Genomic DNA, 15,056 nt, shown 5'->3' with positions numbered 1-15,056 from the left:
CCCGTTTCTGAACGAGCTCTTTCAACCAGGTTAGGCTAGAGGCAGATTGAAAGCAGAGCCTGTAGATCAGAGAGCGTGGGAAATGAATCTCTGGGCTAACCAGTGTGTCCCTGCTTCCTCCCCTTGCAGCTGGAAGGCCTGAACCAGCAAGTGGAGAGCCTCAGCAGCAAGCAGGCCGAACTGCAAGCCAGCGTCCTGCGCCTCGAAGAGGAGAAGCGTCTTCTGGAGGCCAACCTCCAGTCCGAGAGGAGAAGCTTCGAAGCGGAGAAAGCCCAGCTGACGGGCCTCCTGACGGAGCTGCAGAATTCCAGCTCTGAAATCTCTCGCGCCAAGGAGAAGCTGGAGCAGGACTGCCGGGCCCAGGAGGAATGCTTGATCGCTCAGGCCAACACCCTGACCGCGGAGATCGCCAAGCTGACGGGCTTCCTTCGCCAGAGGGACGAGGAGCTGCTGGCTTTGCATCAGCAGGTGGAAGCCGAGAGGAGCCAGAAGAGCCAGCTGGCCGAGGACTGTGACAAGAAGGAGCAGAGGTCTCGGGCAGCCATTGAAGACCTGAGCCACCAGGTCGACCAGCTGAGCAGCTCCCTAAGGCAGAGCAACCAGAAGGTGTCCCAGATCGAAGCCGCCAGCCAGGAAGAGTACAACAGGATCGCCCAGGAGAAGGAGCTGGCCGTCAGGCAGCTGCAGGAGAAGGAAGTCGAGATGGCCTCCCTGGCCGAGCGGCTGCAGTCCCTGGAGCAGGCTCGGACCTCTTCCGCTTTGGAGCTCCACCAGGAGAAGATGGAGACCAGCCAGAAGATCCAGGCCCTGGAGGCCAGAGTCTTGGCCCTCACCGCCCAGAGCCAGCAGAGCGAGGCTCAGGCGGCAGCCATCCCAGCCTTGAAAAGCCAGCTGCGGGAAGCTCAGCAGAAACTGGCCGAGAAGGAGAAGCTGGCCAAGGAGCACGCTCGTCTCCAGGAGAGGCTGATGGTCCTGGAGGAGTCCGTCCGCAACACCGAGGGGATCCTGGAGGACGAGAAGAGGAGGGCGGCGGAGTCCCTGGAGAGCAACCTCCGGCAGATCGCGGAGCTGGAGGAGCAGATCCAGGCCCTGACCAAGCACAAGGACCAGGCGGTGGAAGGGATGGTGGAGGAGAAGGCCAAGAGGCAAGCTCTGGAGGGCCAGATGCAGCGCCTGGAAGAGGAATCCAGGAGGAAGCTGGAAGAGCTTCAGCGTCAGCTGGCTGAGTTGTCTTCTGCCAAAAGGGAGCTGACGGAACGCAGCGGGCTGGCCCAAACGGCCAGGACGGGACAGGAGCAAAGCGGCCAGAAGTTTCAGCCTGACCAGAAGAAGTTGACCGAGCTGGAAGCCCGGCTGAAAAACCTCAGCGCCCAACACCAAGAAGCTCTGGCTGCTCTTCAAGCCAAATTTTCTCAGGCCGTTTCCCAAGTCAAGGAGAAGACGAGCTCGGAAGAGAAGCTCCGAGCCAAGGTGGCCACTTTGGAGAAGCAGGTGGCCGCGGCACGTCAGGAATCGGCTCAGGCCAAGAAGGATGGGCACGAGGCTGACCAGGAGCTTACAGATACTGTCAAGAGGCTGGCTGAAGAGCAACTGAAGAGACAGGAGCTGGAGGCCAGAGTGAAGCTGCTGGGAGAGCAAACCAGTAAAAACCTGACCACGGCCGAGTCCAGTTTGTCCAGCCTCAGGTCCACTCTGAAGGAGAAAGAGCAGGAGGCGGAACGGGTCTCTGCCCAGGCGAAGACGCTGAAGGCCAAGTTGGAGGAAGCTCTGCAGCAGCAGAAAAGCCAGCTGGCTCAGCACCAGGAGGAAGCCAAGCGGCTGGCAGCGGAGGAGGAGCGGGCCCAAGCCGAGCTGGCCGCAGAGAAGGCCCAGAAGACGGCCCTGGAGGTGCAGCTGCAGAACCTCACCAACGAGCACCGGGTGGAGGTCTCCGGTCTTCAGGAGGAGGTGGCCAGGGCCCAGGACTTGGTGGGTGAGAAGGAGAGGGAGCTGGAGGAGCTGCGGCTGAAGAACGTCTCCCGCTGCGAGGAGCTGAGGGACCTGCAGAAGACGGTGAGCAAGCTGAAAGGAGAGCTGGCCTCAGTGGAGGCGCTGAAGGAGAGGGAGGCCAAGATGGAGAACGAGCTGCAGGGCTTCCTGGAAGTGGCCAGAACCCGGGAAGCCGAGATAGACAGCCTGAAAGCCATCGTTCGCTCCAAGGACACCTCCCTCAAAAGCCTGGAGGAGCAGAAGCTCCAATGGGAGAAGGAGTCGGCCTCCATCCGGGAGCTGTACGAAAAGCAGCTGAAGGACGGTGAAGATCTCCACGGCCAGGTTGGCAAGCTGGAGAAGCAATGCAAGGAGCAGCGGAGCACCATCACCAAGCTGGAGAAGCTGACGGCCGCCTCGAAGGAGCAGCAGCACGCCGAGGCGGAGGCCTTGAAGCGGGAAGCCGGCCATCAGAGGCAGAAGGTCTCAGAGCTGGAGAAGTTGCTGGAGGCGTCCAAGGCCACCGTGGAGAAGCTGAAGAGGGAGCTCCTGGAGACGGAAGAGGAGCTGGTCCGGAGTCGAAAGGCTGTGTCAGGAGCTGAGGAGGAGTTGGCCTCCTTGCGGACCTCGGCTCAGGAGAAGGACAGGTTGGAGGAGAGCTGGAAGGAGCAGATGTCCCGGTACCGGCAGGAAACGGAGAGGAAGGCCAGCCATATCAGCAACCTGGAGCAGGACAGGTCCATCCTGCACCGGCAGCTGATGGAGAAGGAAGCGGAGAGCAAGGACCTCCGGCGCCTGGTCATGGCCGAGTCGGAGAAGAGCAAGAAGTTGGAAGAGAGGCTGAGGCTCCTCCAGTCCGAGATGGCCACAGCGGCTGCCCGGGCGGCGGAGAGGTGCTCCGCCATGAAAGCGGAATCCCAGAGCTCTCAGGAGCAGGCCGAGAAGCTGAGGCTGTCGGTGGACACCCTGAAGAAGGAGCTGAGCAGGCTCTCCAAGCGGGAGGAGGACCTCTGCCAAGAACTCAAGTCCTGGCAGGAGAAGACTTTCCAGAAGGAGCAGCTCCTCGCAGGCCAGCAGCAGGAGTTGGCCGGGGCTCAGGCTTTGATTGGCGAGCTGATGCCCGTCAAGCGCTTGTACCAGCAGCTCCAGGCTGAGCAGGCCTCGCAGGGCGACCGGCATCGGGAAGAGGTGGAGCAGCTACAGAAGTCCACCGGCCTCTTGCAGGCGGAGCTGAGCAGAACCAAGCAGGAGCTCTCGGAGACGCTATCCGTCAAGGAGAGGTTCCTTCAACAAGAGCGCCTTTTCCAGCAGCTTCAAGCGGAGAGCAGCGGGCACGTGGAGCGCCTGGCCACCCTCCAGCGGGCCCACACCCAGCTGGCCGAGGAGAAGAGAGAGCTGGCGGAGAAGGCCACTCAAGGGCAGCAGCGCCTGGATACGGAGCTGGCCCAGGCCAAGCAGAAGCACGCTCTGGAGCTGGAGGCCGCCAGGTTGGGCTCCGAGAAGCTGGTGGCCGGGAGCAAGCGGGAGGTTGAGGAGGCCCAGAAGAAGCTGGAGGTGATGGCCAAGACCTGCGAGGACACCAAGCATCAGCTGATAGCTCAAGTAAGCCCTTGGCCCCTTCCCCGGGGAATTCTTCAAGATGGGAGGGGGCTGTTCTTAATGATGACCGGTAGAAGAGAACCTTTGCAGAATAGGGTGGTGAACTGTGAGGTCCCTGCTGTTTTCTTGTGGACGTTTCATGACTTAACTAGGGAACATCGTCAATGCCAGAAGGGTTTGGGGAGGGGAGGGGGAGGGGGAAGATGGTGCTCTGAGCTTGGTAGTTCTTTTTACAGATGATTCATGACCCAACTAGGTAACCTCATCGGTGTGAGGGAGTGTGGTCTTTGTTCCATGTTCATATACAGTATCTATATGCAGATCAGCAGAGATTAATAGCAGATGAACAGTGAAGCAGAAAATAGTTCCCTGATGAAGGAATGGCCAAGGAGAAAACCCAGCAGTACTGGGAGGGCAAGTACTGGGCAGTACTGGGAGGGCAAGCTTCTGTGTATCACCAAAGAGCAGCCCCGCCCCCGCCCCCCCCCCACACACACACCTTCTAGCACTGATAATGTTCCCTAGTTGGGTCTTGAAATGTCTGCTCAGAGAGCACCAGGGACCTCACAGTTAATGACCATCCTGGCCTTTTTGGGGGTGGAGGTCACATCTGCTAAGGAGCAGAGCCCACTGGTCAAGAGTATCTCAGAGGACTCCCAGGTTTGGCTCATGAGCTCAATGCTGACTGCTTAGGAGGTGCCTCCATCCCCTTTGCCCAGCCCTAGACAGGGCAGCCCGTGAAATGAACCACTTGGTCTTACCTGGGACCGGTGGCCTCAGGTAAGGCGGGCTCAGCAGTCTCTTTATTTCTGCTGTCTCTGGGTGGATTTAAGAAGGGAGCAGTGGGGAGGAACTGAGCTGACCGCCCCCCCCCCAGCACTGCTACAGGCTCTCGGGGGGGGGCTTTGAGTTGTGATGTCCCGATCTCTATAACCTTTCCTTCTCCCCAACTTGCAGGCAGAGAAGCTGGAGAAGCATCAGCGGGAACAAGCGAAGCAGGTAACGTGTACGGGGTAGCTGGCTGCTTCAATGGCGACTGCACAGCCAGAGCGGCTTCCTCGGTCTCTCCCTCCGAGGTGGACCTGGCGTCTTCCCTGGTGACCTTGCCAGGAGAGGGTGGGGGCTGTGGAGGACCCCTCTGAAGTTGGGGGTTTGCTCCTAGAAACAAGGCCAGAGCAAGGCTGTACAGGGGGTCCTTGACTTAAGGCCACAATTCAGCCTCAAATTTCTGATGCTCAGCGAAACATTTGTTAACTGAGTTTTAAGCCCCATTTTTACGACCTTCCTTGCCACCGTTGTTAAATGAACCACTGCACTTGTTAAGTTAGTCACACGGTGGTTAAGTGAATCTGGCTTCCCCTTTTGACTTTGCTTCTCGGAAGGTCACGCATGCTGATCTCGTGATCCCCGGGACACTGTGGCCCTCATAAATATGAACCAATTGCAAAGGGTCCGAATTTTGATCACGTGACCACGGGGATGGCTACGACGTTCCTAAGCATGAAAAACGGTTGTAAGTCCATTTGTCGGTGCCGTTGAATGGTCACTGAATAAACTCTGTTCTAAGTCGAGGAATCCCCGTATAATCTCCAGCTGGATTGTTGTCCAGTTGTCTCAGAATGCCCGTTGGCCAAACTTTCCTTCCCTTGAAAAAAGAGCGAAGGGTCCCTTACTCCAGATGCCAGGCAGCGGTCATCGGGGGTGGGGAGCCCTGAATCTGCTAGCAGGTCCATTCATGCATCTGCTGCTCCCCATGTGGTGATCCAGGACAGTGGGTCCCTGATGCAGCTCCCCAGACAGATCCTTGCTTCTTTCCAGGAAGTCTAGGGCAGCCGTGGAGGTCATCTCTCCCCCCACCAAAGGTTCCCCTTGGAGAGGGGTCTGCCTTCTCTCCCTGCCCGGCTTTCCGTGTCTTTCCCCTCTTCCCCCAATCCTGGTCTTGGGGTGGAAACAATCAATGGCAGAGTCCACCACAACCCTCCAGGGGGATTTGACCTCAACTCCCACCATTCAAGGGGCTGGGGAAGATGGGTGCTGCCTCCTTACCCAGTTGGCTGGCAGACAGAGCTGTGTAAGCCACACATAGGGGCCCGAAAGACTTCTGTGTGAAATGCGGGCCCCATGAGGGCGCTGGGGGGCTGGAGGCTGGGAGGGCCCAGGCAAGGTGGGGGCAGACTTGGCATGATTTCTCCTCCTCTTCCTCCTCCAGGTGGATGAGCTGAAAAAGAAGCTGGCTCAGCAAGAGAAGGCCGGCCAGACCCATCAGCAGAAAGCAAAGGTGGGTGTCCAGCACAGGAAGCCTTGCACACACCCTCCACCAGGCCTCAACCTCAGGCCCTCCCAAGAAAAAAGGTCCAGGGCGCATCCCATGGACTGGGATTGGCTTGCACCATTTTATTTCGCTCTTAGTTCCACTCCACCCGTTGCTACGATGGGGCGGCTTGCAAGCCAGGGTTCCAGGGGAAAAAGTCCAAGGTGAAACAGTTCAACACGAGAACACAGCAGCGGGGTTTTGACTAGCTTAAATAGCATCAGAACACAAGTGCAAATAAAAACGTGACAAGATCCTGTTTGGGTTCTGGGTCCCATCAGCGGGACCAGAGGTTTAGCCTTCCGAGCTGTCTGATTTGTGCTGGAGCCCATTCTCAGGGAACTTCTCTCTACTTGAATATATGCTTTGGGGTATTCTGCGCACAGTGTGTGATGCCTTCCTGTTGGCTGATTGTTGTTGGCGATTGGCTTTTCTTTCATTGTTCCTCCAAGCCCTCAGCTCCTAAATACCTGATAAGCTGGTGGTAAATCAGCACTCCTTAACTGACAAGGGGCCCGTTTCCCAGGCTTCAATCATTTCATGGGCTATTTTTGTCCCTGCTCAGCCAACAATCTTAGTAGCTGTGAAATTGAACTATGTCCTTGTTTGTTGCAACGTGAGGCTACCGATGAGTTCGGGTCTGACCACTTTGCTTGTGTTTTGCCATCTGGTGGTTAGCTTCCTCCCCGTCTGTCCTACACAGTCACAGGGACAATCCATGCAGGGGATCCGGTAGACTACATTGGAAGTATCTCCTGCCTCCAAGTCATCTTTACAATGCATGATTTGTCCTCATGTGGTAGCCCCTGGGCAGTGCGATGCAAAATACATTTGCCTTCATTCATGAGAGAGAGAGAGAGAGAGAGAGAGAAAAAAGATAATGTTCCAGAAGGAACAGATTGGATGGATGGATGGATGGATGGATGGATGGATGGATGGATGGATGGATGGATGGATCTAGAGACAGACAGATCAGATCAGCCTGCCTCCCAAGAATTGTGAGTGCTCCATCACTGGAGGCTTTCAAGAAAAGACTGGACAGCCATTTATCTGGAATGGAACAGGGCCTCTGCCTTGAGCAAAGGGTTGGACTAGAAGACCTCTGTTATTCTATCAGCCAAGAGGGAAGGGGCCGGGTGAAGCTCTGGGGGTGAGGCAAGGTTCCCATCCCGTTGGGACCTCCGGAGAGAAGGATTGACCCGGGGCCACCCTCTTCCTTGCTTCCTCAAGGGCAGGGCCCCAGGAGAGCATCTCCTCTCTGGAAGCCCCCACCGGTGGGCTGAATTGCTCCGAAGGTCATCACCAACCTCTTGAATTGGGCCCAGAAGCAACTTAGCACATCACAGCTGCTTGATCTTTTAATGTGGGTCGGTCCCGCCGTTCTTGTGAGGCTGAAAAAGGAAGGAAGAGCCCTGGGGGGGGGCGGGGGTCTGTCTGAACCCCCCGGGAAAGGGGGCTGAGGTCCGGAGGCAGGAGGACAACTCTGCGTCCTGCCAGGCCTGAAGTTAAAGCCTTCAAAAATCCTGGAGCGCAAGGAACATCAGAAGAGGCCCGGTGGCCAGAGTGGGCTCGGAAGGAAGGGACGCTTCCCTCTCTGAGATGGTGTGAGGTGTGCCTCCCCCTCCGCAGGCGCGCGAAGAGGAGCTCCGTTCGGAGATGAAGCAGCTGAAGGAGAAGACGGCGGATCTCCAGGCCCAGCTGGCGCAGAAGGAACAGGCCGCCGAGCATTACAAGGCTCAGGTAAGACCCCGGGCGTCTGCCGCCGCCCCCTGCCAGGGCGAGGGGAGGGAAGGGCTTGCAGGAGAGACCCCTTGATGGAAGTTTGAAGGGGTCCGGTCCGCAGACACCTCACGCACTTCACTGTCACTCGGTGCCAGCCTGCCATCGGCTCTGCGTGGGCGGGAGGGGGGAGGATTCAAGGGAAACTAAAAGTTCACTGCGTCTCCCCTGAGATGCTGCTTCAAGGTCAGCCGGCTGGGATCGGGGCACAGCTGCGTGCCAACCTACACTCAAAGCGAACGTTCGAAAAACTTCGTCTCTGAATTTGGTTGGACGTGGGGGGGCGCAAGGGGAGGCAGCTAAGGGAAGGAAAAGTTCGTCTTGGGGATTTTGGCACGATTTTTCAGTTCTGGCTTTGCGCTCCTGTAATTCCCCTGACGTCTAATCAACTGTACTTCTCTCGGCGCCCGGCACCAAGGGTCGTGGTTCCGGCCGAGAGGTTCGGGCCGAGGCCGGGCTGAGCGCTCCCCCTTTTCTATGCCCGCAGATGGAGAAGGCGAAGACGCACTACGACGCCAAGAAGCAGCAGAACCAGGAGCTGCTGGAGAAGCTGAAGCGCCTGCAGCACCTGGAGAAGGAGAACGCCGAGCTGAAGGCCGAATCGGAGCGCCTGGCCAAGGAGTTGCAGCGCACGGCCCTGCAGGCCACCGAGTCGGAGCTCAGCCTGAAGAGCCTCACCAGCCAGGTCCGCGTCCTGCAGGCCCAGGTAGGCGGGACGGCCAGCCAGGCGGCTCTGGCCGGGGTGGAATACCAGGAGCGCATCGTTTTATTTATTTTTTTAAAAAAAAACTTATTTCAGATGGTAGTCCCACTTCAGTTTCAGACTTTGCGTCCGAGAGCAGGTAGTCCTCAACTTACGACCACAATTGAGCCCAAAATTTCCGTTGCTAAGCGAGGCAGTCGTTAAGTGATTTTTGCCCCATTTTACAACCTTCCTCGCTACCGTTGTCAAGGGAATCACTGCAGTTTTCTACATTTACACACACGGTCATTAAAATGAATCCGGCTTCTCCACTGACTTTGCCGGTCAGGAGGACGCAAAGAGGGGGTCGCGTGACCCCTCCCCCAGGACACTGCGACCGTCATAAGTACAAACCTGTTTCCAAATGTCCGAATTGTGATCCTGTGACCGTGGGGGGGGGGGGAATGCTGCAAAGACCAGTTGCGGGTCACTTTTTTCCGGTGCCGTGGCAATTTCAAGGGGTCACGAAGCAAATGGCGCTGCGTTGAGGATAGCCTTCGGCAGGAGTTCTGAGTTGAGGGGTGCCCCATGGGCTCTGCGGTCGGTCTGCCAAGCCTCCCCTTCCTCTCTGGGGCTTCCGCTTCTAATTCTGCCCAAACTCCACCCCCACCCCCCAGCTGGACTTCTCGGATCGGCAGCTCCAGGAGCAGGGCAAGGTCCAGGCGGCCCTGGAGAGCCTGAAGGGCCAGGAGTCCTTCAAGCAGAGCCCGGCCGACATCAGCACCGACAGCCTGGACCTGAGCACCAGCGACGAAGGGCAGCCCCTCAACTCCACCAGGTAAGATGGCCTTCCGTCGCATCCTGGCCTCCTCCTCCTCCTCCTCCTCCTCCGGCTGTGGAGGGCAGCCTCTGCGCCACAACTCCTGCCCGGTTTTTCCTTCCGTCGCAGAGCGGGGCTGTTGGCTTGCCACAGAACAGAGGCCGATTCTGTTGGGGTCTCTGGTCCTCTCTGAGCTTGGTGTGGGGGGGGGCCCTTTTTGCAGACATTTCACGACCCAACTAGGTAACATTGACTGTTGGCGGCATGAAACATCTGTAAGAAAAGCTCAGAGGTCATCAAGGGTGCCACAGTCTGCCTCCTCTTCCTCCTCCTCGCAAACCTCACTCCTTCTAACCCTGATGAGGTCACCTAGGTGGATGGGAAAACGTCTGCAAAAAAACCCAAAACAACCCACTGGGCTCAGAGAGCAACCGGGACCCCTCAGTTCAATCCTGAGGGGCTACGAAAGTTTTCTTCTTTGGGGGTCTTCAGACTGAGTGGGGGGCTGGCTTTCCTGGAGATTATGGTTGGGAGTGGCAGGGCATGAAACATACCTCTTTATTTATCAATTAAGAAAGTTTATAAAGCTGCCCGCAGTGACTCTGGGCAGCTTATAGAAGTAAAAGCCAAACACGTGCCCAAATCACCCGCCCACCCCGAGCGCCCCCTGGTAACAACAATCGCACCAAGCCCTTCCTCGGGGTGTGTGTGTGTGTGTCTCCATGCCCTTTGGCAGAACCAGGTCTTCAGGGCCTCTCGAAAGAGGATCAAGGTGGGGGCCGGCCTTATCTCCGCAGAGATGATGTTCCAGAGGAAAGGAGCCACCACGGAGAAGGCCATTCTTCTAGGTCCCACCAGATGGGCCTCCTTAAAGAGGGGGGGATCTGTCGCGCCCCCTTCCTCCCCACCCTTTCTCCCAGGATGTCACTGGGAGAAGGTGGCCCTTCCAATCACCTGGCCCCAAACCAGGCAGGGCTTTAGAGGGGGCAACCAGCACCTTGAATCGGGGCCCGGGAGCCGATGGGCAGGCGGTGGAGCTCTCCCAGGGGACCCACCTGCAGATCTAGGCTTGCCCGAGACCACGCAGGCCGCAGCAGGCCAGATTCCCCAGGCTGGGGCTGCCCACCTGGGCGTGGAAGCTTTGCCAGGCCCTGTTTCCAAGGCCTGCTCCTCCTGCGCGTCTCTCCAGCAGGAAGACTCGCCGTTCTTTGTCCGAGTCGGGGGCCGTGGAGTCGTCCAGGACCCCCCAGCAGCTGCCCCACAAGAGGGAGTCCTTGGAGAACCTCTCCTTCACGCCCATCCCCACCCGCTCGCGGTCCAAGCTGGAGAGCAGCGTCGACTCCATCGGCAACATCACCTTGGATTCCGGATGCAAAGCAGTGTCCGGCCGCCGGCGCACCACGCAGCTGATCAACATCACCATGATCAAAGTAAGGGAGTGGGGGGAAACGAAGGGGGCAGCCAGGGCGCCGAACCCTTCCGGGTCCTCCCTGCGCCCGCGGGAACAGAGGGCTGCGTGGTGCAGTGGTGGGTGCCCCTCCCTCGCACGCGGGGCTGCAGATTTCCCGCCAGTTTGGGTCTGACCCCACCCCTGTCTGTCTCCTTTCACAGAAACACCCCAAGCTGGAGCCTTTGGACAGCACCAACGAGTCTTTCGTCAGTCTGCGGTCCTCCGGCTCGGGGGACAGCGGCCAGGAGTCGGTCAAGACCCGCCTGCGTTCGGCAGCGGCCTCCTCCTCCTCCACCCGCTCGCTGGCCAGCCTCCCCTCCCAGGAGTCCCTCAGCCGGCTGACCGCCTCTTCGCCCGACGGCACCACCGGCCACGCTGCCCTGAAGAGCCTGCCGGGTTATCGACCCGCCACCCGCCGTTCTCTGAGACACTCCCAGGCCGGGGGCACAAACAGCGGTGAGGGTGGGGGGCACGGGGCGTGGGCGCTGCCGCATGAGGGGGGGAACCCCGGTCTCCAAGGTGCTGCGAGAGACGGGGTTCTCTGGCTTTGCCTCCTGGCTCCACGGTGCTTCTCTTGACCGACAGCACGATCCTCCACCGCCGTATCCCGAGGGGCTGCAGACTTGGCAGCTTTTACACTTGGGGTCTTCAACGCCCCAACAGCCCTGCTGGCTAAGAAATTCTGTCCACGAGTCTTAAAAGTTGCCAAGCTTGGAGACCCCCTCCTTCAGGGCTCTTCCAACCTGGCCCTTGGATGACTTGTGGACTTCAACTCCCAGAATTCCTCAGCCAGCCCTGATGAATTCTGGGAGTTGAAGTCCACACGTCTTAAAGCAGGCACAGTTGAGAAAGGGCGCTCTGGGGATTCGGCTTCCTCCTGCAGGTGTCAGGTGGACATACAAACACACACACACAGACACACAATTGGAGAAAGCTGCCCGAGGGAGCCACCCCCAGACTCGCAGTCCCCCTCCTCGGCTGGGTTGCGCTGAATGACGACCCGTCTGCCCTGCTTCGCTCCCCGCGGGATCTTTCACCCTTTGGGAAGCCTGTTGGCCAACGCCTGCCCCCCCTCTTCCCCCCTCCCCCCGCAGGCCGCAGCAGCTTCTATGCCGGCTCCTGTGACGACGAGCCCGATCAGCTGGATGGCTGGAACCGCATCGCAGAGCTCCAGCAGCGCAACCGGATCTGCCCGCCTCACCTGAAGACCTGCTACCCTCTGGAGTCCCGGGTGAGTGGCGGCCTGGCCGATAAGAGGGGGGGGGTCTGCTGGGCCGGGACCCTCAGTGGGTCAGTTCCTCCCCCCCCCATGCACAAGACATCCGGTTATCCAAGGGTTTAGATTTGGCTTGGTGTGGACAAAGAGATCAGACATTTATTCAGATCTGGACATAAAACTGAGAAAGACCCGGACAGTTTCACAGCAAGTTTTCATTGTGTCCTTGGTGGCGTCAGGGAGAGAAATATCCGTCCTTCCCACCCACCCCCAAATGTCTCTGTTTACAGGCAGTCCTCGACTTTACGGCCAGACTTGAGTCCAAAGTTTCTGTGGTTAGGTTAAGTGAGTTTTGCCCCATTTTATGACCTTCCTCGCCACCGTTGTTAAAGGAATCCCTGCAGTTGTTGAGTGAGGAACAGGGTTGTTAAGTGACTTGGCTTCCTCCGTTGATGTGGCTTGTCGCAAAAGGGGATCACGTCACACACGCACGCAGGGACAGTGCGGCTGTCATGAATGCAAGCCAGTGGCCAAGCCTCGCAGCTTTGATCACGTGACCCCGGGGGGGGGGCGCTACAGCGGTTGTCGGTGTGAAAAACGAGTCGCTTTTTCCGGGGCTGTTGCCGATGACAGTCACCAAACGAACTGCTGTAAGTCGAGGACTGCTCGTAGTGGCCGTGATCGGCAGCTCTGCCCGAAGACCCCTCTTTTGGGGGGTGGGGGGCTTCTGCTGAACCGTGCTCTGTTTTCTCCCTTGATGTTTTCTCTCCCCCTCCCCCCCAAAAAAGCCCTCTCCGCTGCTGACCACCATCACGGACGAAGAGGTGATGACCGGAGACCCGCGAGAGACCCTCCGGCGGGCCAGCCTGCTGCCCACCCAGATCGTCGAGGGCCCCAGCACCCGCCGCAACACCCTGAGCGCCGCCTGGGCGCTGGGAGGGGTGGCCACGCGGCAGCAGCGGAAGCGCCTTTCGGACGAGCCCCAGACGGGGCCGGGGACCCCCGAGGTGAGCCGCTGCGGGACAGGCGGGGCCCTCGGCAGGATCCGGGGCCCGGAGCCTGCGGACATCGGAGGGCCCCAAATCTGGCAGACTGCGGAGGACGAACATTGCTGCCGCCCCCGTCTCTGGGCTGCGGGGGGGGGAGGTCTGGTCCTCCCCCCCTCGGCTGCTGGGGAGGGTCTCTGTGGGCCTCGGTGGGCAGTGCCCTTCCAGGCACCAACGCCAGCCCCCCGGGGTGGAGGGAGCCCCACAGTGGCTCCCTTTGCGCTGCTCCTTCCTTGGCTGGTCAATGCTGGTCACCACGATGCAAAAAAGAGGTTGAGATTCTGGGAAAAGTGCAGAGAAGAGCAACAAAGGCGAGGAAAGACTCGAACCTATGAAGGAATGCTTTCAGGGTTTGGGTTTGGCCAGAGAAAAGAAGGACCAGGGGGGACAGGATAGCAGAATTCCAGTATTGGGGGGGGTTGCCACAAAGGGGGGGGTCAAATTATTCTGCAAAGCGCCTGAAGCAACGGATGGAAACTAGTCAAGGAGAGAAGCAACCTGGAACTAAGGAGAAACTTCCTGACAGTTAGAAAAAATAACCAGTGGAACCACTTGCCACCAGAAGCTGCGAATGCTCCAACACTGGAAGTTTTAAAGAAGAGATTGGACAGTTTGTCTGAAATGGCAGAGGGTCTCTTGCTTGACCCGGGGTTTGGACTAGATTCTTGAAGACCTCCAAGGTCACTTCCAGCTCTGTTCAGATTGATTAATACAGAATCAAGATCACACAAAGTGTTAATACCACTCTATAACGCCTTAGAATACGGCATCCAGTTTTGGTCACCACGAAGGGAAAAAGATGTTGAGACTCTGGAAAGAGGGCAGAGAAGAGCAACGAAGAGGATCAGGGGACTGGAGGCTAAAGCATACAAGGAACGGTTGCTGGAATTGGGGATGACTAGTTTAACGAAGAGAAGGGCGGGGGGCGACATGATAGCAGCCTTCCAGTATCTCAGGGCCTGCCCCAAAGAAGAGGCAGTCAAGCTATTCTCCAAAGCGCCCGAAGGCAGGAGAAGAAGCAACGGATGGAAACTCACCAAGGAGAGAAGCAACCTGGAACTAAGGAGAAACTTCCTGACAGTGAGAACAATTAACCAGTGGAACTACCTGCCTCCAGAAGTGGTGAATGCTCCAACACTGGAAGTCTTTTGAGAAGAGACTGGACAGCCATTTGTCTGAAATGGTATAGGGGTTTCCTGCCTGACCAGGGGGTTGGACTAGATGCCCTCCAAGGTCCCTTCTGGACTCCGGCTAATTCTGTAATTAGCTGCCCAGAGAAAGAGCGAGGCTCGTCTCCTCGGTGGAAGCTTTTGAAATCCCATCTCTTCCCCCACCCCTCTGTTCTTTTTGTAGCTCAAGAAGTCCTCCACGTGCTTCCCCCGGCCCCAGACCCCCAAGGAGAGGACCGAGGACCGCAAGCAGAGGGTCCTGGGGGGGGACAAGAAGAGCAAACACCAGCAAGCAGACAAGCAGGTGGGGCCCTCTGGGGACTTGCCAGAGCAGGGCCAAGTGGTTGTGGGTCACCGGGGGGACCCCAGACTCCTCCACCTCTGTTCAATCAGCCTCTGATGCTTAGAGCAGGGGTCCCCAGACTTGGCAACTTTTAAGACTTGTGGACGTCAACTCCCAGAATTCCCCAGCCAGCACATGCTGGCTGGGGAATTCTGGGAGCTGACGTCCACAAGTCTTAAAAGTTGCCAAAGTTGGACACAGCATAATTGAAGTACTTGTGAGACCCCAGAGGGTAAAATTAGGGCGCTATTTTAGCTGGAAAAGCTTTTAAACTTTGCTTTTGGGCCACAAACTTAAATCCTCACCCAGAAAAACAAAGTGATTCTTGCCACTGGTCTGTGGTCAGTTCTCAGTGACCACGTAGGTAGATGTTCTCCGTGGCCATCAGTGCCTAACTGGTCCTTTGGGTCTTCCAGAGAAGAGCGCCCACATCCAGTCCTTCCGTGTGAAGGGCTGGGGACCTTGGTTTGATCCGAGTCCCACAACTGGGGGCTGTTCCTTTTACAGATTTAATGGTTTTTAGCGTAAGGTCCGCCCTGGCTCTCAAATCCGTGGTTCCCACAGCAGGCCTAGAATTTCTGGCTAGTTGGGTTTCAACACAAGAGAATGTTTGTAGCTGAGGGTGGACCTGTGGGGTCCTTGATGCTCTCTGAGTCTGGGGGTTTTCTTGCAG

At 58.0% G+C, this 15,056-nt stretch overlaps 1 protein-coding gene across 5 annotated transcripts in view; it reads left to right on the top strand.

The window, feature by feature from the left end:
• NUMA1 (nuclear mitotic apparatus protein 1) overlaps window positions 1–15,056 on the top strand; it is a 60,118-nt gene that overhangs the window by 42,277 nt on the left and 2,785 nt on the right. For 4 of the 5 annotated variants that reach the window (XM_081327783.1, XM_081327787.1, XM_081327786.1 and 1 more), the window contains exons 14-24: window positions 130–3,570; window positions 4,525–4,566; window positions 5,777–5,845; window positions 7,508–7,618; window positions 8,145–8,363; window positions 9,017–9,177; window positions 10,349–10,589; window positions 10,771–11,065; window positions 11,704–11,840; window positions 12,614–12,832; window positions 14,225–14,344. In XM_081327783.1, the coding sequence (XP_081183909.1) occupies window positions 130–3,570; window positions 4,525–4,566; window positions 5,777–5,845; window positions 7,508–7,618; window positions 8,145–8,363; window positions 9,017–9,177; window positions 10,349–10,589; window positions 10,771–11,065; window positions 11,704–11,840; window positions 12,614–12,832; window positions 14,225–14,344 (5,055 nt within the window). The remainder of the gene's footprint in view (window positions 1–129; window positions 3,571–4,524; window positions 4,567–5,776; window positions 5,846–7,507; window positions 7,619–8,144; window positions 8,364–9,016; window positions 9,178–10,348; window positions 10,590–10,770; window positions 11,066–11,703; window positions 11,841–12,613; window positions 12,833–14,224; window positions 14,345–15,056) is intronic. The other variant, XM_081327785.1, reaches the window with a different exon arrangement.

This window comes from Vipera berus (genome assembly GCF_964194415.1).
Source record: "Vipera berus genome assembly, chromosome: 4".
Lineage (NCBI taxonomy): Eukaryota > Metazoa > Chordata > Lepidosauria > Squamata > Viperidae > Vipera > Vipera berus.
The sequence above is the reverse complement of the archived record's forward strand: the minus strand, read 5'-3'. Positions and strand labels throughout refer to the sequence as shown.